Source organism: Lepus europaeus, chromosome 9, assembly GCF_033115175.1.
Source record: "Lepus europaeus isolate LE1 chromosome 9, mLepTim1.pri, whole genome shotgun sequence".
NCBI classification, from domain to species: Eukaryota; Metazoa; Chordata; class Mammalia; order Lagomorpha; family Leporidae; genus Lepus; species Lepus europaeus.
The window spans coordinates 95,552,328-95,577,215 of NC_084835.1; the positions used below are offsets into that span (position 1 = coordinate 95,552,328).

General features: G+C 44.1%; 1 protein-coding gene across 1 annotated transcript; it reads right to left on the bottom strand.

Moving 5' to 3' along the window:
• IER3IP1 (immediate early response 3 interacting protein 1) lies at positions 1-23,864 on the bottom strand. Its single transcript, XM_062201629.1, has 3 exons — positions 23,689-23,864; positions 2,648-2,749; positions 1-1,171 (listed from the first exon to the last, which is right to left on the bottom strand). The coding sequence occupies exons 1-3, from the start codon at positions 23,777-23,779 to the stop codon at positions 1,116-1,118; spliced, it is 249 nt and encodes an 82-aa protein (XP_062057613.1). The 5' UTR covers positions 23,780-23,864; the 3' UTR covers positions 1-1,115.
• Between the last annotated feature and the right edge of the window lie 1,024 nt (positions 23,865-24,888).

Genomic DNA, 24,888 nt, shown 5'->3' on the forward strand with positions numbered 1-24,888 from the left:
AAAAACAAATGATTGCTGTGGAAATTCAACTTTATTTACAAACGTTCTATAAACAAAGATGCCATTCCAGTCATTTAAAATATTAACTGGCGATTTTCACAAAACCATTTACATAGTTTTAACCTTTCCACATAAAACTGTCTTATGGGGTAAACAAACCTCTAAAAACACAAAAAAGTAAACAACTTATCTAGTTCTCACAGACTGAAGAAACAACAGTGACACCCTTTAATGAGCTACTTTACTAAGAAATGGAAACATGATAATTTTGGGGAGAGAAATGGTTCACAATAAATAGAAATGGTTCACAATACAATCTTATACAGTATAGTCCAATTATGATAATGTAGGATTGCTCTTATGGGCTGATATTTATGCATATTAAAAAACACATCATCATTGTAAAAAGGGCACAGACTTTTCTACAAAGATTTTTCTACCAATGAAAATATTCAGATATTGGTCTGGACTCATCATGGGGACCAATTAATAAAATAACAAATGCAAGAAAAGAACAATACCAGCATCATGTGACTAACTGACTTTACACAATCAGAGAGCATTGCTCTTCATAGTGCCTATAAATCTGAACTATTCACAACAGACATACACAGATAAAGTACTTAACCAAACAGTTTAAAGTTATCCAAGTCACCTGTTTACCACTTTATATGTATTAGTTTTTAGAAAATCCTTTAAATTTTATCTAGGGAGATAATCACTCTCACATCATAGCTAACTCATAAGGAATCAAAACTTTGGAAAAAAATTCATCCCTGAGAAGTGAGAGATAGAAAAATATTTTAAAAAAAACGGAAGCGATAGTTCTGTACCCTTTTAACAATCTTTGCCATGGCATGAACTATTAACAGTCAGCAATCAAATGTATTCCAATTCTGTAGAATTACTGCCTCTGATGATCTGATCTTTTTATAATGAAACTACAAATGTAACATTAAAAAAAAATCAGATAAATAAAACTCTGGTTTTATTGTCAGCTTTACATTTTTGTCAAGTGCAAGGTCGGCCTGCGGAGCTATGAATATTCCAATGACTGAAGTAGTTAACTTCTGCTGGCATCTCTTCTTCTGAGTCTCCATTTTTCCCACTGATGTTCACCCGAATAACAAAAGTAATACAATTGCAATTGAGTTTACTATTATTAATGGCACTGCAAAGAAAAGAAAAAGTTTGTTACTGTAAAGAAAAATTCTGGGGTGGAGGGTGATGGTGAGGAAGGAAAAAAAACATTAAGCAGTAGTTCCTAGCATTCAGGAAGGATGAAAATAGCGAACAATATACTTGTGTTACAAATAGTGATAACAGAGGACTATTCAAAGATGTTCTGGATCATAAAGCCCAAAGCTTGTTTTAAAAAGGGCTAGGAGGCGGGGAGCCGGTGCTGTGGCATAGCAGGTAAAGCCACTGCCTGCAGCACTGCCATCCCATATGGTACCAGTTTGAGTCCCAGCTGCTCCAATGCCAGTCCAGCTCCCTGCTACTGTACCTGGGAAAGCAGCGGAAGATGGCCCAAGTGCTTGGGTCCCTGTATCCATGTGGGAGACCCAGATGAAGCTCCTGGCTCCTGGCTTTGGATCAGCCCAGATCCAGCCATTGCGCCCATTTGGGGAGTGAACCAGCAGGTGGAAGATCTCTGCCTGTCTCTGTAACTCTACCTTTCCAACAAATACATTAATCTTTAAACAAAGGGGGGGGGTTGGCGTTGTGGCGTAGTGAGTAAAGCCACCGCATGCGAAGCTGGCACCCCATATGGATGCCAGTTCATATCTCTGCTGCTCTAGTTCAGATCCAACTCCCTGCTAATGATCTGGGAAAAGCAGCAAAAGATGGCTCAAGTACTTGGGTCTCTGCTACCCCCGTAGGAGACCCAGATGAAGCCCCTGGCTCCTGGCTTCGGCCTTGCCCAGCCTTGGAGGTTGTGGCCATCTGGGGAGTGAACCTGTAAATGGAAGATCTCCACCCCTACTTTGCAACTCTTTCAAACAGTCTTTTTTTTTTTGAAAGGGGCTTGTGTAACTGGGAATAAGATCACGTTGGCCCACCTAGACGCAGGTCAAACTTCTGTGGAGAGTATTGGTGCAACTCTGGGAACACAGAAGCACACTGGCTAAGGCAGAGGGAGACCCACAGGGCTGCCAGTGACACTTGAGATTAGAAATACAGTGCAACATGAATTCATTTAACACTATATCCAAAATTGTCATTAAAGTAGCTAACAGAAGAGGCCCTGAATTTAATGTTTAAATGAAAGGTTCTTGGACTCTTCTTTCTTGAATTGCTTGAAAATATTTTCCAATATAATGACAGCTATGGGACATTTATTTTTTTGTTGAAAGATGACTTTGCACCTTGGAAGCAACAAAGTTTCCAAAAGGCTTCTCATTCTTTCAGCTGTGACAGGTAACAAACAGATCAGCCACTGAGCATTCCATTTGCATCAATGGCTTAGCAAGAAATAAGAGGCAAACAGAAATAAACCAATATCCAAGCAGTAAAGCCAAGTTAAAGAGAAAAAAATTCCCACTACAAAAAGGGCAGTTGATGGTATTAACACTCAGAAGCTTTGCTACTTAGATTGAACCACAAAATTAAAACTTAAGAGGGCTCTACAAGGTTTTCTTCTTACCTCTCATCACGGTTCTTACAGATCGAACAAGGTTCATTAGCTGAGATTTAATTCCTGGCTCCTCTCCGAATCCGCCAATTCCCTGGTCTGTTCCCCAGCCAACTGAATAATATGAAGATGATTAGCTGCATTAAAATTTATTATGTACTTGTCCTGCTCCCTCATTAATCATCTTTTAAAAGATTAGTCTGAGCCTATGTTACGACATAAAATATAAAGTCATATGTGTAGGAAAAATTCAATGATATTAAGTATTTTAATTTTTTTTTACTTGATACCAGGAACAACTTAATTTCATTTCATTTACACCTTGATGTTTAAAAAAAAAAATACCACTACAGTCTGAATTATTCCATCACATTTAATTCAGTGTAGATGACTGCTATGATAACCCTTTTGGCTTTTACTCCTTTTCTAAAGCACCAAATACAGAATTTCTCAGGTCAGAGCTGGAAACCAAAGCATACTGCCAAGCTGAATAATGAATTAGCTCAATGAAGAATTCATAAAACCTAACGTATGAAACCGTGGTGTGAATCGCTGTCCGCATGACTTGGAGAAACTCTCGCACACAGCTTGGTAGGGCTGCAGGGCACGCGCCAGCCGCCAGCAGGACACAGCCCTTTGCCCTCTCACCAGGATCTCTCTCAGTGTTGAGGTGAGGAATTCACCCACCACCTCCCTTATTCCCTGTAAATGTGTCTTTGACCTTTCAGGTTATTTTCCCATCATATCATTAATCATTATTTATCTTTATGTGTTTTAAGCTGCCTTATACATTCTTCTAAAGACTGACATGTCCTCACTTCTGCAGTTTATCCTTCTCTTGTCCTCATTTCAGGTCCACTTGTCACTATCTCATATGACTACGGGCTGAATTAACTCCTGAAATGCTAACCCTTAAACTGAAGAGAAAGAACAAGTCTTTGTTTTACACAAGAAAGAACCAAATATCAGGAAATAAGATTTCACTTTGCTTAATCAACTTTTATTTGGTTGACATAAAGGCTAAATACTGGTGCTTGCTTCTGTGTCACTGACATATGCTGTGGAATACAACTAAGTTAAAAGTCAAGTTCACAACAGAGCTGATGTTTTATGACTCCTGCAAGGCCTGGCTCAGGTTCTGCTGAGAGCCCTGCAGTCCACAGAAGTGTCACTCTTTTGTAAGCTTATGTACACCCACCATCACACCTGTTACTCCCACGGCCCTTACTATCTTTGGGGAGATTTTCTCAGTAAACTCCAAACTCCTTACATTCCTGCCTTATATCCAACCACAAGTACAGCTGGCTCTCTACATCCATCGGTTCAGCATCCATGGATTCAACCAATCACAAATGGAGACTATTAGGGGAAAAAGATGTACAGATTTTCATTCCTGTCATTACTCCCTAAACAATACAGTATAACAACAATTTACATACAATGCATTATGCTTTACAGGTCAGAGATGATATAAAGTACATGGGAGGCTATATGAAAATAGTATGTCACTTTATGTATGGAACTTGCAATCCACAGATTTTGGTATCTGCAAGAATCCTAGAACCAGGCCCCCATGAACAAAGACAGACAACTACGCTGGCATTCCTAGCAGCTCCGTCATTAACTGCTAGGCATGTTAAAGGCAGCTGTGTCTTACTCTTCTTTTTTTAAAAAGATTTATTCATTTATTTGAAAGGCGGAGTTACAGAGGGGCAGAGGCAAAGAGAGCAAAAGAGGTCTTCCATCGACTGGCTCACTCCCTAAGTGGCTAGAGCTGGGCCAGTCTAAAACCAGGAGCCAGGTGCTTCTTCCGGGTCTTCCATGTGGGTGCAGGGGCCCAAGGACTTGGGCCATCTTCCACTGCTTTCCCAGCTCATAGCAGAGGGCTGGATAGGAAGCGGAGCAGCTGGAACTCAAACCAGCACCCATATGGGATGCTGGCACTGCAGGCAGCGGCTTTACCCGCTACGCCACAGCGCAGGCCCCAAGCTTCTCATCTAGATCTGACTTCAGCATCAGGCCTCTCCTAATTCCCTCCTACACATCATAATAACCCTGCACAAATCTCTTTGTGCCTCGAAAAATCCAGATTATGGTGACTTTGTTCTCCTGGGGCAGTTATTTCCAAGTGTGTCTATCATATCATAAGTTCCCAGAGGACAAGGACTTCAATTTTTTCATCATTCTTCACCTTTCTACTCTTGCCTACTCCCCATCCCACAGCAAGAGCTTAGCAAATGTTTGTGGAATTAAAATGAATTATAGTAGACTGAGTTCATCTACGATAAGGTAAGCTAAGGTACATTGTAGGATCACAGATAAGACTTCCAAAAACTCTGTCTTCATTTTTAAAACATATGAATTATATGAAGTATATACATCTACTCACACTAAGGACAATTTCAGGAATGTTAAGACGTGAAGTAATGTGCACCACGGAGTCAAGGGCACAACACATGCCTGCATCTTGCCTCAGCGATAGCGCTCTCCTACCTACGGATCTACTGCTCTCCCTGCCCCTCTCTCCGGAAGCAAACACACTTATGTTGCTTCTCCAACATTTGCTTTTACTGTATCGCAAGTCTTCATCCAACTTCTTTCCTTCACACGTCTGTCTCACTCTTCCAGGCAGCTCAGTCAGTATTCCTCACTGTATGACAGTCCTCTTTGTAATCGAAGTTCAAAGATATAGTACTTACAGCACTGTTAAAATTATTTCCTATTAGTTTCTGGCCACAACATACAAAATGACCACCATCAGTTGTGTCATCCAAACTGCTAAAGGAAAATTTATATGGCAAAGCACAACGAGTGGAATAATCTTCTAACTAGTTCATGGTATCACTTACATAAACTCAATATGACGCTGTGCACAATAAGAAAGCAGCCTTTTCTGATTAACCATGATGGATATAACTTTGCTCTTTGCTTTCTCAGGAAACCTACTAAAAATGACAATAAAGGAGAAATAAAAGAAGTCTCCAGGCAAAGAAGTCAATCAAAATATGCACAGTAAACAACAAAATGGAAGAGTAACTGATTTAGCAGAGAAAGTTGAAATGTGAACCCAATAGAGAGCATAAAATTAAAAAACTGAGGTGAATCACTGAGGATCCTGGGAAAGGTGAGAGAAACCTCAAAAAGCCAGTGTGAGCCATGGGGATGGCAATCAGGACTAACTACGACTCGGTGTAAGAGCCTCCCCTTGCCTGGACTACTCTGATGGGAAGACGGTTCTCTTTCTCCCCATCAGAAGTTACCATGTTTTATGCTCAGCAGAGACTGAAACACAGAAGCTCTGCACTGGAGAGCAGGGAAGAGGGAAAGTCTGAATACCAATGTGTAAGACGCCTGCCCACTCTCCGTAACGGTCTCCTTTGGCAGTCTGGATGTATAAACTTAAATTCTGCAGAGAGGAAGTTAGAAAATTACTCTGGAAATTGGCCAGCTTCCTGGGAGTACTCACCTCAGTGCCAAAGCCAACGTCATTCACCTTCCAGTGAGTGCCACCAGTAAACAAGCCCAAACACACACACAGGGCTTCCTAGGAGCCTTTCAGTGCCTTACGCTTCGCTATGAATTGACGGTGCAGAGGGAACAATTTTTTACAAGGAATGGTAGGTTCAAAAAACAGAAAGACTTGGAGAAAGACACAATGCAAGAAGAAAGCATTTTTTTAAAAAATACACAGGAAGGGGGCCGGCGCTGTGGCATAGCAGGTAAAGCCGCTGTCTGCAGGGCCGGCGTTCCATATAGGCGCTGGTTCAAGCCCTGGCTGCTGCACTTCCCATCCAGCTCTCTGCTGTGGCCTAAAAAGCAGTAGAAGATGGCCCAAGTCCTTGGGCCCCTCCACCTACGAGGGAGACTCGGAGGAGGCTCCAAGCTCCTGACTTGGGATCAGTGCAGCTCTGGCCATTGCAGCCATCCTGGGAGTGAACCAGCAGATGGAAGATTCTCTCTCTTTCTCTCTCTGTCTCTGCCTCTCTGTAACTCTGCTTTTCAAATAAATAAATAAAATATTTTTTAAAAATCTGTAGGAAGAGCTACTGTAGCTATGAAACAAAAACAGGATACCAAGAAAAGGAACCTACAACGACCAAGGTGGAGCTCATTATTAGGATAAAACATTTTTAAAATCAAGTGTTGAAAAGAATAAGTTGAGGAAGCTTAGCAGACAAAGCAAAAGTAAAGAAAAAAGCAAGAAAATCAAAGCATCAATGTACCAAAATACCCAAAGTTTCAAAAAGAGAGAAGAAAAAAAATCAGAAGAAAATATCAAATAAACATTAAAGGAAAATATTCCATAACTGAAGGACATGAGCCTTTTGCCCAAAGAATCCAATCAGAACACAGCCCAACAAATAAAAAAAGATCCTCCTTTTGGGTACCTTATTGTAAAATTTCAGAAACTTCAAGATAAAAAGAAGACCATGAAGGTTCAGACAAGTAAGGTTCCCTACAAAGAACCAGAAAAGAAAATGGCATGAGGTGACTCAATAGCAATATTGGAGATGGAAAATGGAATGATGCCTTCAAAACTCTGAAGAAAAATTAGTTCCAATCTAGACCACAATTCAACTAGAAGAATAAAAGTCATCATTTTTCTATGGTTCAGCAGTGAGTGACATTCACAGTGACTGCAAACAGGGAAAACGGATACACTCAACCAGCTGAACAAAGATAGGGCAGGAAGGGCACATGTGTATGTGTGGTCATGCAAGTGTCACAAGTATGAGAGTGCTACTGGGGGGATAATTGTGCTAAACCCTTCTGCTGTGGTTTGAGTTCCCCCAAGGCTTCATGTGTTGAATGTAATCTTTTCTGTGAGGTATCAAGAAGGTGAAAACTTAAATCTAACTATGGTGTTTAGAAGTGGAGTCTTCGGAAAATGATTAGGATTGGATAAGGTCATTAGGGTAAAACCCTCAGCCTAACTGAATCCTGGTTGTAAGAAAGAGAGAGATCACACAAACACACGTGTGTACCCCCTTCTCTTGTGACACCTGAGCTGCCTTGGAAATCTACCAGCAAAAAGGCCATCAGGTGATGCAGCCCCACAAACTTGTACTTCCTGAACCATGAGCAAAAGTAAATTTTTCTTTATAAAGTAGCCTGCCTCAGGTATTGTGTTAGAGTAACAAAAAAATATAAATAAAAAATGGACTATTATACCTTCAAGAGTAGTTAAATCAGGGCCTGGTGCTGTGGTGTAGTAGGCTAAGCTTCTGCCTGCAGTGCCAGGATCCCTCATGGGTGCCGGTTCTAGTCCCAGCTGCTCCGCTTCTGATCCAGCTCTCTGCTATGGCCTGGGAAAGCAGCAGAAGATGGCCCAACTGCTTGGGCTCCTGCACCTGTGAGAGATCCGGAGGAAGCTCCTGGCTCCTGGCTTCAGATTGGCCCAGCTCCTGTTATTGAGGGCATTTGGGGAGTGAACCAGCGGATGGAAAACCTCTGTCTGTAACGCTACCTCTCAAAGAAATAAAAAAAAAAAAAAAAAAAGAGTAGGTAAATCAGACGTGGAAGAGTTGAAAATAGCTGTGTATGAGGAGTGGGGCTCAGGGTTAGATGAAATGGGATAAGAGGCTTCCGTCTTTCCTTCTGACTTTGAAAACCACACACACATACTATTTTGATACAAATGAAAATGAAAAAGAAAGGCTGCCCAGAGGCTTAGCCACTGGAGAAAGGAGGCCTAGGCGGAGAGCCAGGACATCCCGAAGGCTGGGGCAGATCTAAAATCAGGAGCTTCAGCCACAAGTCGTGTGGAATATTTAAAACTGTGTTTCAGAACAACCATTAAGTGGTGATGGTGTTTTCATTTTCTTTACCTGCTTTTTAAAAATTTATCATTACTAAAATTATTGATCTTTTCCACACACAGCCACAATTTCTGATGGCAAAAAGAATTTAAGCACTACATGGATCATACACTCAATTTTAATAGAAGCCACAATTCTCAGCAACCTTTTTTCTGTCCAACCAGTTCCAAAAATATGTTTAAAACTATATTTTGACATGATGAAAGGAGTTGACTCCCAGAAAAAATACATTTTTAACATTAAACTGCTCTTCACCCAAATGGGATAAAAATCGTGTAATATTGAAATTACTGTAATTTAAGCATCAGCATTGAAATAATTAAAACAAATGGTAATTTCTCAGTTAATTGTTGCCTATCTCTCTTCTTATGCCAGCAGAATGAAAAAGAGAACAGAATTTTGGGTGAAGGGAGTAAATCATTTGTCTAGACATTCTAGATAAATACAACAGGAGACGTAAAAGACCAGGTGCCAAGGATTATCTTTTATGATAACTAATCATTTTCCCTTCAATTGCTGCAGAGGGAGTCTCCGTTGTTTTTCTTAGGAAGATGCCAGAGTTTTAAGGGGATTTTCTTTCTTTCTTTCTTTCTTTTTTTTTTTTTTTAAGAGAAAGATTTAATTCTGCAGCTTTCTTGTCACTTCCACAGCTACAGTACCTACCAGAGAAAAATTATCAGACTAGCCAGCAGTGGTTGTTTCAGTAATGAAGTTAAATAGAAAAAGTTACTAATTGCAAACACCAAGCATGTTCTGCTGCCCAGATTTCAAAAGAACCAAAAAACAACAACAACAAAATCACAAAATTGGAAGTCCATCCAGGTTTAATCAACATCTAGCTAGACAATAGACCTCAAATCAGGAATTTCAGAACTATGATGATGGTAAAGTTATTCAGTTAGACACATTTTTTGATTGCTAGAACTGTAAAGATAAGAACATCCTACTCTTCCTCAGTCTACCAGAAGAGGCAGAAAGGAACTGACAGTGGTGCTATGACCCTTGAAGATGGGTAAGTCTGGGGGAGAGGGAAATGTCAGAGGCAGGTCTAAAGGATGAGCTGCGTCAGCCCAAGCAAGAGGGTAAGTCAAGGCCACTGAAACAGAGAGACAGCATCAGCGAAGGCTCCGCAGTGAGGAAGTCTACCATGGTGAGGTCTCCCCATCTCTCTTTCTCTCTGCTGCTCAAATAAATAAAAATGGAAACAAACAAACAAAAAAAATCAAAGAGTAATTGCAAAACCCTGTTTAGTAGAGAGAGAGAGAGAGAGAGAGAGAGAGAGAGCGCAAAAGAAGCCAGTATTGTGGCATTGCCAATAAAGCCAACGCCTGCAACACAAGGATCCCATAAGGGCGCCTATTTCTGTCTCTGCTGCTCCACTTCAGATCCAGCTCCCTGCTAATGACCTGGAAAACACAGCAGAGGATGGCCCAAGTGTTTGGGCCCTGCCACTCACATGGGAGACCCAGAAACTCCTGGCTTTGGCCTGGCCCAGTCCTAGCTGGTGCAGCCATCGGGGGAGTGAACCAGCAATGAAAGAGCTCCTCTCTCTCTTTGTAGCTCTGACTTTCAATGAAAATAAATACATCTTAAAAAGAAAGAGGGGCCAACGCTGTGGTGTAGCAGGTAAAGTCACCGCCTGCAGTGCCAGCATCCTATACGGGTGCCAGTTCAAGTCTTGGCTGCTCCATTTCTGATCCAGCTCTCTGCTGTGGGCTGGGAAAGCAGTAGAAGATGGCCCAAATCCTTGGGCCCCTACATCCACGTGGAAGACCTGGAGGAAGCTCCTGGCTCCTGGCTTCACATTGGAACAGCTCCGGCCATTGTGGCCAATTGGGGAGTGATCCAGTGGATGGAAGACCTCTATTCTGCCTCTCCTTCTCTCTCTGTATAAATCTGACTTTCAAATAAATAAATAAATCTTTAAAAAAAAAAAGACAATAAAATTTTAGGACTCCTCTAATTAGGCCATGGACGATATAAAGGATAAGGTTGGCCAGGGTGTGCCTGTCTCTCTCTCTGTCCCTCACCTGCCACAGTACTATATAAAATGCCAATTACTCTGGGAGTACCTAAATATGCAGGGGAGGTCATTCAAATAACTGAATGTACAAATATTTTCTGCTCAATACTAAATACTATGCCTTTCTACTTATTCTTTAAGGTGATTCAGTGCTATTACAAGACTCGCAGTACTTCTTGGAAATCCGAAGTGTATTAAGAAAGTTAAGAAGACAGCTCAGGAAATGGGGTGAAACAAAGCTATGAGCCAGCTTACTGAGCAACTGGAAGTGTCCATTTCTGAAATACTAAACTGAACAAAGTGATTACTCCTGGAGAAAACTCATAGTCCCAAACCAGAAGCAGTACCTTGTTTTTTAATGGTCTGTGAGATAAGAATGTGATATTAAAAGAAAACCAGCTTTATTCAGATTTAATTCACCTACCATTCAGCTCATACATTTACAGTACTTAGTTCCAGGGGTTTTAAGTGTATTCACAGAGTTGTACAACTACCACCACACTCAACTTTAGAATATTTTTATCATCTCACAGAAAGCCCATACGCATTAGCAACCACTTCGTATCCCATCAGATCCTCAGCAGCACATAATCACTAACCTTCTGTCTCTACAGAATCGCCTGCCGTAGACATTTCATAGAAGCAGTAGCATATGATTTGTGGTCCTTCATGACTAGCTTCTTTCATTGCGCGCCATGATTTCAAGGCGCATCTAGCTGCAGCATGTATCAGTACTTACTTTTAATTGCCAAATGGTATTGCACAGTACTATGTTTCAGTTATACATGCATCCGTTGTTGGACATCTGGGTTGTTTCCATTTCTGGCTATTCTGAATAAAGCTGCTACAAACATGTGCTTTTGTGAGAACATCTATTTTCATCCCTCCTGGTGCAGGTAGGAAGTAGAATCATTGAGTTGTATAGTAACTATGGGTTTTTTTCTTTTTTGCTTTCTTTAGTAACTATGTTTTATAAAATACTTGAAAAGCAGGGTGATTTGACAAAGAGAGTTCTTCCCTCTGCTGGTTCACTCCCAAAATGGTCACAACAGCCAGGATGAGGTCAGGCCAAAGTCAAGAGCCTGGAGATCCATTGTGTCTCCTCTGTGGGTGGCAAAACTCATGTATTTGGGTCACTTGAGGCTTTTCAGGTGCCTTAGCAGGGAGATGGACTGTAAGTGGAGGAGCCTGGATTTGGACCAGATGCAGCTCATGCAGCTCTCTGCTATGGCCTGGGAAAGCAGTAGAAGATGGCCCAAGTCCTTGGGCCCCTGCACCCATGTGGGAAGACCCAGAGGAAGCTCCCAGCTCCTGGCTTTGGATCAGTACAGTTCTGGCTGTTGCAGCCAATTGGGGAGTGAACCAGCAGATGGAAAACCTCTCTCTCTCTCTCTCTCGCTGCCTCTCCTTCTCTCTGACTTTCAAAAATAAACCTTTAATATATATATATATACACATATATATATGTATGTATATATGAAAAACGTCACTAACATTTGTCTTTTTTTTTTTTTTTTTTTTTTTTTTAGGATTTTATTTATTTGAAAGGTAGGATTACAGACAGGGGGAGACAGAGAGAAAGGTCTTCCATCCACTGGTTTACTCCCCAAATGGCTGCAACAGCCAGAGCTGGGCCATTCCGAAGCCAGGAGTCAGGAGCCTCCCCTGGGTCTCCCACACGGGTGGAGGGGCCCAAGCACTCAGGTTTTGTTCCGCTGCTTTCCCAGGCCACAAGCAGAGAGCTGGATCAGAAGAGGAGCAGCTGGGAAACAAACCTGCATCCATATGGGATGCTGGCAACACAGGTGGAGGCCAAGCATACTAAGCCACAGCGCCAGCCCCATTCGCCTTTTCTATTGGAGTCACCCTACGTGATGTTAAGTGGGATGACATTATGGTTTGATGTGTACTACTCTAATGATTAATAATGATGACCATCTATTCCTGTGCTTACTGGTCATTTGTATATGTTCTTTGGGAAAAAAAAAAATGTCTAACCAGCTCCCTTGCAAATGTCTTAGTCAGGTTATTTCTTTTATTGAGTTGCAGTAATTCTTTACATTTTCTGGATAGAAGTCCCTCATCAGACACATCAGTTGCAAGTATTTTCTCCCATTCTGCAGTTGTCTTTTCAAGCTCTTCATAGTGTTCTTCAAGGCAAAAAAGGTTTTAATTTTCATGAAGCTCAATTATCTTCGACACTGTGTTTCTGTATTGTACTTACGAAGGCTTAAAACCTAACCCAAAGTTATGCAGCTACATAACCCAAAGTTATGTAGCTTTATTTTCTTCTAATAGTTGTAAGGTTTTAGATCTTACAGCTTATTAAGTTTATGGTTTTAAGATAATTTTTGTGGATAGCGTCAGGGAGGAGCTTAACTTCATTCTTTTTCATATAGATGTTCAGCACCTTTTGTTGAAAATGCTATTCTTTCACTGTTGAATTGCTTTGGCAGCCTTGTTGAAAATCAACTGATGCAATGGTTAATTTTTGGACTCTCAATACTGTTTCATTGATCTATACATCTATTCTGATGGCAGTATCACTGTTTTGATTACTGTTACTTTGTAGTGAGCTTTCAAATCCGAACGCATGAGTCTTCCAACATGTTCTTTTCTTGAAAGATTGTTTTGGCTATTCTGGGCCCCCTGTATTTCCAATCAACCTCTAAATAACTTCTAAAATAACTTCTAAGTTCTTTTAAAAAATTAACTGCAATTTTGATAGACAATGCATTAAATCTGTAAGTCAGTATTATTAGGTATTATCAGTTCAACAATATTAAATCTTCTAATTCATGAACATGGGGTGCCTTGATTTATTAAAAGATCTTAAATCTTTAATTTCTTCCAACAGCTGCAGTTTTCATAGTATGAACCTTGTACTTGTTAAATTTACTCCTATGTATTTGATGATACTGTAAATGATGTTATCTCCTTAATTTCATTTTCCACTGTTTATATACAGAAAAACTGATTTGTATGTAATGTTCTTGCACACTGTCACCTTATTGAACTTGTTTATTCGTTCTAACAGTTTTCTAGCAGACTCCACGATTTTCTATTTATACAAGATTATGTCATCTGCAGAGATAGTTTTACTTTTCAATCGCACAATCTGGATCTCTTTCCTTTCTTTCTTCTTGTCTAACTGCCCTGGCTAAACTCTCCATTCAATGCTAAAGAAGCAGAAATGGCACCAGAAGGAGAGGACATCCTCATCTCATTTCCTGATCAAGGAAAGCATTGAGTCTTTTATCATTAAGATGCACTTTAGGGGCCGGCACTGTGGAGTAGTAGGTTAAGCCACTGCCTGGAGCACCAGCAGGTGCCAGTTTGAGTCCCAGCTGCTCCACTTCTGATCCAGCTCCCTGCTAATGCACCTGGGAAAGCAACAGAAGATGGTCCAAGTGCTTGGGCCCCTGCATCCATGTGGAAGATCCAGAAGAACCCCCGACTCCTGGCCCAGCCCTGGCCATTGTGGCCATCTGGGGAGTGAACAAGCAGGTAGAATATTCTTGTCTCCACCTCTCTCTCTCTGTAACTCTGCCTTCAAAAAAATGAACAAGTCTCAAAGAAAAAAAAAAAAAAAAAAAAAAAGAGCTGATGACCAAACATTTAAAAATCTGCACTGTATCTGATTATCCTTCTCTTAGATTGTTGGGTATTATCATGAAAGGGTGTTGGATTTTGTCAAATAATTTTTCCTGTGCCTACTGTGATGGTCTATGTTAAACCAATTCTACATTCCTTGAAAAATCACACCTCTTCATGAGGTATAATATTTTCATATGTTGCTGGAGTTAGTTTACTAATATTTTGTTGAGAATTTTTACATTTATATTCATTAAGAAATATTGTTCTACAGTTTTTTCTCTTGTAATGTCTCTGTCTGGTTTTTGTATTAGGTTAACACTGGCCTGGTGGCACCAAGTGAGAAGTGTTCCCTCCTCTTTTTTTGAAGAAGTTTGTGAAGAATTGGCATTAAGTCTTCTTTAAATTTCAGGTAGAGCACAATGTTTAAGCCTGGACTTTTCTTTGTTGGAAGGTTTAAATTTATTACTTCTATCTCTACATGTTACATGCTTATTTCAGATATCCTATTTCTGCCTAAGTCAGCTTTAACAGTTTGTACCTTTCAAGGAATTTAACAATCTTTCTTTCTTTCTTTTTTTTTTTAAGATTTATTTTATTTATTTGAAAGACAGAGTTACAGAGCAAGGTAGAGACAGATAGAGAGGTCTTCCATCCGCTGGTTCACTCCCCAGATGGCCGGAGCTGCACCAATCCGAAGCCAGGAGCCAGGAGCCTCCTCCAGGTCTCCCACGTGTGTGCAGGGGCCCCAGAACTTGGGGCATCTTTTACTGCTTTCCCAGGCCATAGCAGAGAGCTGGATCGGAAGAGGAACAGCCAGGACTCGAACCGGTGCCTATATATGATGCCAGCGCTCCAGGCCAGGGCTTTAACCCACTGTGCCACAGAGTCGGCCCCTGACCATTCTTTCTAAGTTAAATACTTTGTTAGCATACTGTTGTTCATATTACTCCTTCCCAATCCTCTTCTTTTCTCTAAAGTCAGCAGTCATATCCTCTCATTTTTTCCTGATTTTAGTAATTTGAGTCTTCTTTTTCTCTAGTCATTCTGGCTAAAAGGCTTGCTGATCTTTTTTTTTTGACAGGCAGAGTTAGACAGTGAGGGAGAAAGACAGAGAAAGGTCTTCCTTTTTCTGTTGGTTCACCCCCCAAGTGGCCGCTACGGCCGGCGCGCTGTGCGGATCCGAAGCCAGGAGCCAGGTGCTTCCTCCTGGTCTCCCATGCGGGTGCAGGGCCCAAGCACTTGGGCCATCCTCCACTGCCTTCCTGGGCCACAGCAGAGAGCTGGCCTGGAAGAGGAGCAACCGGGACAGAATCCGGTGCCCCAACCGGGACTAAAACCTGGTGTGCCGGCGCTGCAGGCGGAGGATTAGCCTAGTGAGCCTCGGCACCGGCTGGCTTGCTGATCTTTTCAAGAACTAGCTTTTGTTTTTGTTGATTCTGTTATTTTTCCACTTTGTATTCCTGGGGGTGTGCAGACAGCAGGTTGTCGTTCAAATGACAGATATTCTCACTGCTCTGAGAGTTGGATTTTCTTGGGAAAAAAAGTTTCCCTGGGAGCAGGCCTTTGACATGGCCGTTAAGATGCTGCCGGGGACGCCCACATCCGTATTGGAGTGCCTGGGTTGGAGTCCCGGCTCCACCCACTTCTGATTCCAGCTTCCTGTAAACACACACCCTGGGAGGCAGCAAGCGATGGTCCAAGTACTTGGATCCCTACTTCACTACCTCCATGGGAGATCTTGATTGAATTTGGGGCTCCTGGATTTTCGGCCTGGCCCAGCACTGGATGTTGTGGGCATCTGGGGAGTGAATCTACAGATAAAAGACCTTTGTGTATGTGTGTGTGTGTGTGTCTCTGTCTCTCCGACTTTCAAATAAACAAATAAGTTTTTAAAATGTTCCTCCATTTGTATATACTTGAGTTCTCAGAAGCTTTAAATGCCGCATTTTAAATAACAATCACAAGTTACAGTTGTCCACTGGAAGGGGATCCATGGAGATCCTTGTGCTCCCATTAGGTAAGTGCTCTCCATTAAGAATGCTTTAGCCACATATTTAAATGGTTATGTAAGTAACTACCTAACAGCCTTGGTTTTGTCTCTTGGCCCCCAAAACCTAAAATATTTCTAAGGTAGCCCTTTAAGGAAAGGTTTGTTTTTTTCTAAAAGCTTTATTTTGCCTTTCCTATTTAGATCTGCAATGCTCTTGGACCAGCTTTTGTGTTTAGTGTGATACCCAGGCAACTCTGATTTATTTACTGAAAGGGCTAGCCTTTCTAGCCTTCTCTGCTGTGTCACTGTTAGCATAAATTAAGCATCCATAGATTCTTTAGTCTATTCCATTATTTACTTGCAAAAATCAAACAAACAAGCAATCTTTGAGTAAATCTTTCTATTTAGTGAGAATCAATTTCTGTTTCTTGCAATCAAGAACCTCGGCAGGGATGAGTAATTTCAGGACTACCCTTCTCTATGAGATAGCCTTCATTCCAATGGTTTTTAAATTATCAGCCAGGGGCCGGTGCCATGGTGTAGTAGGTTAATCCTCCGCCTACAGTGACAGCATCTCATATGGGCGCCGGTTCTAGTTCTGGCTGCTCCTCTTCCAACCCAGCTCTCTGCTATGGCCTGGGAAAGCATAGATGGCCCAAGTCCTTGGGCCCCTGCACCACGGGGGAGACTAGGAAGAGGCACCTGGCTCTGGCCTCGGATCAGTGCAACTCCGGTCATTGTGGCCATCTGGGGAGTGAACCAACAGACGGAAGACCTTTCTCTCTGTCTCTATCACTGTCTGTAACTCTATCTCTCAAATAAATAAATAAATAAACAAAATCTTTTTAATAAAAAAGTTACCAGCCAAGGGGCCAGAGCTGTGGCATAGCAGGTAAGGCCGCCACCTGCAGTGCCGGCATCCCATATGGGTACTTGTTTGAATCCTGGCTGCTCCACTTCTTATTCAGCTCTCTGCTATGGCCTGGGAAAGCAGCAGAAGATGGCCCAAGGGCATGGGCCCCTGCACCCATGTGGGAGACCTAGAAGAAGCTCCTGGCTTTGATCAGTGCAGCTCTGCCGGTTGTGGCCAACTGGGGAGTGATCCAGTGGATGGAAGACCTCTTTCTCCCTCTGCCTCTCCTCTCTCTGTGTAACTCTGACTTTCATATAAATAAATAAATAAATCTTTTGGAAAGCGCTGCAGCTCACTTGGCTAATCCTCCGCCTGTGGCACTGGTACCCCAGGTTCTAGTCCCGGTTGGGGCGCTGGATTCTGTCCCGGTTGCTCCTCTTCCAGTCCAGCTCTCTGCTGTGGCCCAGGAAGGCAGTGAAGGATGGCCCAGGTCCTTGGGCCCTGCACCCACATGGAGACCAGGAGGAAGCACCTGGCTCCTGGCTTCAGATCCGCGCAGCGCACTGGCCGTGGTGGCCATTAGAGGGTGAACCAATGGAAAAGGAAGACCTTTCTGTCTTTCTCCCTCACTGTCTAACTCTGCCTGTCAAGAAAAAAAAAAGTCTTTTAAAAAAAATTACCATCCAGAGCCGGTGCCGCGGCTCAATAGGCTAATCCTCTGCCTGCGGCGCCGGCACACAGGGTTCTAGTCCCCGTCGGGGCGTCAGATTCTGTCCCGGTTGCCCCTCTTCCAGTCCAGCTCTCTGCTGTGGCCCGGGAAGGCAGTGCAGGATGGCCCAAGTGCTTGGGCCCTGCACCCACATGGGAGACCAGGAGGAAGCACCTGGCTCCTGGCTTCGGATCAGCGCGGTGCGCCGGCCGCAGCGGCCATTGGGGAGTGAACCAATGGAAAAGGAAGACCTGTCTCTGTGTCTCTCTCTCACTGTCCACTCTGCCTGTCAAAAAAAAAAAAAAAAAAGAATTACCATCCAGTACTGAAAATCTTCACATGTAAGTCCTTCTAACACCACACCTGTATATTCAAGTGCCTAACTGAAAGCTCCACTTGGAAGTGTTCAAGGCACCTTAAACCTTAAATTCCTACTCAAAATTCAGGACTCACTCTGCTACTACTCCTAAAGAGATCACACTGCCCTTATTCCCCAGGTTACTTCCTCCTGGCTTGTTCTCTTCCTTTAAGCCATTTCTCTCAGACTCAATGAGCGATGTGTATGATTACTGTAAACATCTGTTCTTCTGTTAGACTGCTAAGCTATTTGAGAATAGAGACCTTGTGCTATGTTCCTCCTGTATCCTTTCCCCTGGTTCACAGTGATCGGCTCATTTGTTGTAAGCACTGAAGAACAGCTTTCTGCCACCAAACCTCAGGAGCCTTCCACTCTGCCAGCTAGCCTCTCTTTTCCAATGAAGAAAGCAACCCATTTTTTAGTTAAGGCCACCTCTTCCATCTGTGCCTCAGACTCCATCCTTCCCTTTCTACCTCAGAACCCTTAAACAACCTTAAACAACCAGTCCTCTCACTCGCCTCTTTTATTTCTCTCACTTCTAGATTCTTTCCATTAGCAATTGTTTTTTACCGTTAAGAAGTCTTTAAAACACAGCTATCATTGAATTTATTAACTTTTTGTTATACACATATAGTTCATCTTTCTTCCACTTAGTTTTTTTTTTTTTTAAGATTTATTTATTTGAAAGGCAGAGTTACAGAGGGAGAGAAGAGACAGAGAATTTTCCATCTGCTATTGCACTACCCAGATGGCCACAACAGCCAGGGCTGGGCCAGGCCAAAGCCAGGAGCCAGGAGCCAGGAGTTTCTTCTGGGTCTCCCATGCAGGAAGCAGGGGCCCAAGGACTTGGGCCATCTTCTGCTGCTTTCCCAGGCTCATTAGCAGGGAGCTGGATCAGAAGTGGAAGAACCAGGGCTTGAACCAGCACCCATACGGGTGGCTGGCATTACGGCTAGGCAACTTAACCTGCTCTGCCACCGTGGGCCTCTCACTACTTAGATATTTTTAAAAAACTGATGCTATGATTTCCACTACTAAGTATTTCAGTATTCATCTTTGAAAACTAAGTATATTTCCCTCTATAATACCATTATAACAATAAAAAAATTTTACAGAGAGTCCTTAATGTCATCTAGTTACCTAGTCCGTGTTCAATTTTCATCAAATGTTCCAAAATGTTTTTTATGGTCGATATTTTTGAGCCAGGATTCAATCAAGACCCATATACTGCATATAAATATCTTTTACACTTCTCTTTCTCTCTCTCTCTCTTTCTCATTCATTCTTATATTTTGCATGTCTGCTTTACTGGTCACCCCCTACTCACTTTTTTTTTTCATATTTATTTATTTATTTATTTGAAAGACAGAGTTACAGAGGGGCAGAGACAGAGAAAGGTCTTCCATCTGCTGGTTCACTCTCCAGATGGACACAATGGCAGAGCTGTGCTGATCCAAAGCCAGGAGCCAGGAGCTTCTTCTGGGTTTCCTACGTTGGAGCAAGGCCCCAAGGACTTGGGCCATCTTCTGCTTTCCCAGGCATAGCAGAGAGCTGGATCAGAGATGCTGGCACTGCAGGTGGTAGCTTTACCCGCTACACCACAGCACCAGACCCCTCTACTTAATGGCCCTGACTTACTGAAGAGACCTGACTAGTTTCACTGTCATTGAGACATCTCAAGCCTTTCCTATCTAACAGCAAACCCATCCATCACCACTAAACACATCCCCGTACCTTCTCTTTTCCCCCCTCCAAGTTAATAATACAAGATTGGCCGGCGCCGCGGCTCACTAGGCTAATCCTCCGCCTTGCGGCGCCGGCACACCGGGTTCTAGTCCCGGTCGGGGTGCCGGATTCTGTCCCGGTTGCCCCTCTTCCAGGCCAGCTCTCTGCTGTGGCCCGGGAGTGCAGTGGAGGATGGCCCAAGTCCTTGGGCCCTGCACCCCATGGGAGACCAGGTTAAGCACCTGGCTCCTGCCATCGGATCAGCGCGCTGGCCGCGGCGGCCATTGGAGGGTGAACCAACGGCAAAGGAAGACCTTTCTCTCTGTCTCTCTCTCACTGTCCACTCTGCCTGTCAAAAAATAAATAAATAAATAAAAATTAAAAAAAAAAGAATATTAAATAATACAAGATCACCTTGTTGTTTCCATTTTATCACTTTCCTTTGTCTTCTCAAACCTATTCCAACCTGGGTTTTACCCACTGCTCTTGTAAAACCACTGAGAATCTAATTATCCCGATATTAGGACCTCTCACAGTTCTTAACTTGCCCGGCTTCTCTGCAACCTTTCAATGTTACACTATCCCTTCTTCACTCTTTGACCTGAGTGAAACTGTTAGGTAGGAAGTCAGAAATGGAGCCTGTGTGTGTGAGAAAGGCCTGAAGACCAGCACCCACTGTGGAAGCCCCAGAAGCCCAGCATCCTGCACTTCAAAGTCCTGCCCAGACCCTGAGAACCTCCCAGGTGGTCCCAGCCCTTCCCCCAAGGAAAGCTCCCAGGAGAGTTCTCTCTCCTCAGCACCAAATGGGTTACCTGATAACATGGGGCAATAAAACCTTCTCAGACAGGCACTAAGGGAGGCCCCCCTACTCTGCCAGGGCACCAGAAAATCTGGGGAGGAATTTGCTAATTTTCATCCAACAAACCCTTCTGCCAGGACTCCCCATGCTTTGTCCTGGAGGAGATGGGGAGGTGGGTGAACAGACTCCCTTAAAAACCCCCGGCCTCAACCGGGCTGCGCACTCAGCCCTCTGCCTCTCTGCTGAGTCGCCCGCCTGCCTGCCCAGGAGTACTCTCTCCACTCAACCATGTAACCTTGCTCTCCCCCAGTCTGAGCAACTGGGCTCGCTCTCTCTCAGGTTCTGTCTGGAGAGGTGCCCATCCGTTCTTACGGATGTCCCTACCCTAATAAACCTTGCTATTTTGCTTTCCACTACTCTCTGTCTCACGCCTGAATTCTTTCTTGCATGAAGACAAGAACCCTAGCTTCTCCGGTAACAAAACCTCCTAAGTTTTCTTAGCTTTCTGTTTTGCTCATTCTATCAATTTTGTCAGCTCTTCAACCTTGACCTAAACATTAAATAATGAAGTAGATTCTAGGATATTCCATGGCACATTCTTTGAGCAATTTGATCTCCTCAAATGGCTTCATTTATTATCAGAGTTTGACAAACTCAAAGTTCAGTTTCCACCCTGGTTTGTGGGCTATGGACTTGGATTCAACTGATTAGACTACATGTTCATTTGCATGTCTCACAGAAATCTCAGCCTCAACATATTCCAAACTTATTTCACGATCTCCTCATTATCCACTACCACCACCCCAATTTTCCTTCAATACTCTCCAAAGCAGCCAACGGACTTAGTAGCTTAAGCCACAGAACTGAAAAGAGATCTTCAATTTTTGTCTTCTTCTCATTCCCAATGTCCAACAGAGAGAGAAGAAGAGACAGAGAGGTCTTCCACCCGTTGGTTCACCCCCTAGATGGCCACAACGGCTGGAGCTGAGCTGCTTTGAAGCCAGGAGAAAGAAGCTTCTTCCAGGTCTCCCATGCGGGTGCAGGGGCCCAGGGACTTGGACCATCTTCTACTGCTTTCTTAGGCCATAGCAGAGAGCAGTTGGGACTTTAACCAGCACCCAAATGGGATTCCAGCACCACAGGCGGAGAGGCTTAGCCCACTACACCACAGCACCAGCCCCGGTTCTTGCCTTTTTTACCTTTAAAATATTCTGATTTGCATTAGTTTCCTGGGGCTGCCATAAAAAGCACCACAAATACAACAGAAATCTACTTTCTCGTGGTTTTGAAAGTCGGAAATCCAAAACTTCAAGCTGTCAGTAGGACTGGTGCCTTCTGGAGGCTCTGAGGAATAATCTTATTTACGCCTCTCTACTAACATCTGGTGGTTGCTGGAAATTCTTGGTGTTCTTTGGCTTAGGGTTCCATCACTACCTCTGTTACCACAGGGTCTGCTTCCCGGTATCTCTTTCTAACAATGACACCATTCATTGGAGCTAGTGCCCAGCCCAATCCACTATCACAATTTGATTACAACTGCAAAGGTGTTCCTTCCAAATGAGGTCTCCTTCAACATACCAAGGGCTAAGATTTCAACTTACCTTTTTAGGGGACACAATTCAACCCATAACATGATCACGTCTGCTTTTCCTTTTAGCACAGTGTCACAGAGCTGGACTCTGGAATCAAACTGCCTTCGTCTGAAACCTAGCTCCACCACTTCGGTTTTGTTATTTGTAAGATTCTTTAAACGAGCATCATGAAAACTTAAAATGACTTATTTTTCAATTTTGCAGAACATTTTTCATGCTCATCAAGTATACTCTATTTTGCTACATTAGAAAAACAACAAAAGCACAGTTCAAGTTTTTTTTTTTTTTATCTCAGATAAAGTACTTTGGAAATCTGTTGACAAATTGAATTCTCACTTATAAATGGTAGAAAGGAACACTTTCTTACCTACAAGCAATGAACTCACGAATAACTTTCCTGAAATGCGTGTGCCAGTCCCACCACTTTCTACCTGTGTGGGCTTAGAACAGTTACCTACATTTTTGTGCTTCAGGGTCCTCATCTGAAAAGTGGGCATGAAAACAGAAACTGTCTCTCGGGTGTGCTGTGAAGGTTACACAAGCCGATACACACAGAGCACTCGATGCAGACCCTGCGCCTGACAATCACCACACAACCATCAGTTACTAAGACACCCACCAGCCTCTAAGGGCCTTCGCTGGAACTTCTCTCCCTCCCAGGCTGCCTCCATGCTAACGCTGCAAGGATCTTCCGAATAACCCAAGCCTTGCTAAAGCTGTCTTCGCCTGCCTCCGAGTTTTCCGCACTCTGCTCACTCTCCCAAGCCTGCAACTAGCTAATGTATACCCGCATCCAATTCCAGGTTAGCCACACTTCCTCCAGGTTCACAAGATGGGATCTCATCATGCGGTATCCGCCTACCTTTTACCTGGTCAGCTTTTGCTTAGACTGCGGTCCACCCGAAGGGCAGGGTAGCCACTGCGACTGCAGCTCCTAAGACAAATGAGAGTCCCATCATGCACTCACTCACTAGCCTGTCTCACGTCTGCCTCCCGCAAGGAGCGGCCGCCGGCCCAGGGTGGCGGGCAGATCGCTGCCCTGAGAGGTCCCGGCAGCCATTCCTGTATCTTCATTTTCGCATTCCTAGATTCTAGCACAGTCCTTAGCACACTGCGCGCGCTCAAGAGCCGTAATGAGCACACTTTGCTCGGAAGATGGGGATAACGCCACCACGTTGCCCCGCAGCCCACCGCCCTCCCGTCTGTAACTCCCTCTGCTCCAAGATGAGCCACGCCCCCTCCTCAACCCCAGCTCTAACTCCAGCCTCGGACCCCAACTTCTCGCCGGCTAAAAGCCGTCGCGAGGAGATGCGGCGGAACCACCGACCTAAACTGACAGCAGCCAGGGCATCCCCGGCTCAGGCCCGTGCCCCGACCCCGGCCACGGGACCCCGCACCCCGCAACGGAGCGCGAACCTCGGAGAGATCAGAGCGACGCGGCTCGCCCCGCAACGAGCCGCCCCCTCACGCGGGCTCAGCCCCCGGCCACTCACTCGTCCCGGCCCCGGTCGTCTCCTGCGGCGGCCCGGCTCCGGTCGCGCGCCCTGGGCGCCGCCGCCGCCCCTCAGCCCGTCCCGACCTCACTCACTGTTTTTGAGGAAGCGCTCCTCGTGTAGCACGGCAATGGCATTGACGCATAGCAGGGCCGCCTGCAGCAGGGAGTACAGAGTGAAGGCCATTGTGCCCAGAGCTGCCCACAGCTAACTCCCTACCGAACCCACAGCGGACGTGGCGGCGCTCTGGCCTGCGCTCTCCTACGGGAGCCGGCGAGGCCCAAAACGCGTTCTCTGGGAAGCTCCACCCCCTCTGACTAAGGACCGCCCACGCTCGCGTCTGCAGGGCGTGGCCACCTGGCTTCTAACGCGGTACCAGTTAAGCCCTTGTGAAGTAGCTGGTGGGTGTGGAGAGGACCTCACTTCGGAATACATCCCGTATTTTCAAGAATTAGAACGAACACAAGGAGGTGAAATAAAATGTTTGTTTTAGCCAAGACCTGAAGCGAGGCCTCCATCTCCCCTTCTTAGAGTGCTTACTACAAAGGGCTGCTATGGTTTGAAGATCTGCCTCCCAAACTCCTGAACACATTTAATCTCCAAAGGCATCAATTAATGATACTAATGGGTGGAAATTGAATCCAGGTAAGGTATTTGGGAGATGGGCCTAGCGGGAGGTCCTTGGATCGTCCGGGCCATGCCCACAAGAGGGCTGGTTAGAGAAGCCCGAGTTCTCCCCCTGCTCCCCGCTCGCCCGGTGACTCCCCCTCTGCACGAACTCTGCCATTGTCAAGAATGAACCTCCCAAACCATGGGCAAAATAAATCTCCTTCCTTCCTACCTAGCTCGTCTTAGGTAGATCGTTGTAGAAATGAGAAGCCGAGTGACACAAGGACTTACTACTGGGAATTCTTCCTCTGTCCCTTTGAGTGTAAACGTGTCTCCTACAACTCACAGGCATCTTTCTCAGAGACCTGAAAGCCATTCCTTTAAAAGCATCGGGGAACTAGGGCCTCTGTCTCTATGAGAGGATAGAATCTTGACTTTGATGATTGCTCGCCAGAAGACACAGCTGGCCTCATTGCAGTTACACTTGCCATTTTTCACTTCCCTCACTCTAAGGAGCCCTTGCTCTTCCCCGTCCCTGCTCCTCCATTCTCCCTTTAAAGTGCTCAGTCACCTCTGTACAAATGCAAGCTAAGGTTGGTTCCCAATGGACTCCATTCCCTATTGCAATACTGTATGACTGGTTAAAATTTGTTTTTGTCACTTGAACTAGCATCTGGCTTGATTCG

Excerpts from the sequence above, each read along its gene's own strand:
- IER3IP1 (XM_062201629.1), bottom strand. The coding sequence starts at position 23,779 with ATGGCCTTCACTCTGTACTCCCTGCTGCAGGCGGCCCTGCTATGCGTC. Across the intron at positions 2,750-23,688 it reads GGAGCGCTTCCTCAAAAACA|TTGGCTGGGGAACAGACCAG; the intron begins GTGAGTGAGGTC and ends CATATTATTCAG. Across the intron at positions 1,172-2,647 it reads TGTAAGAACCGTGATGAGAG|TGCCATTAATAATAGTAAAC; the intron begins GTAAGAAGAAAA and ends TTTTCTTTGCAG.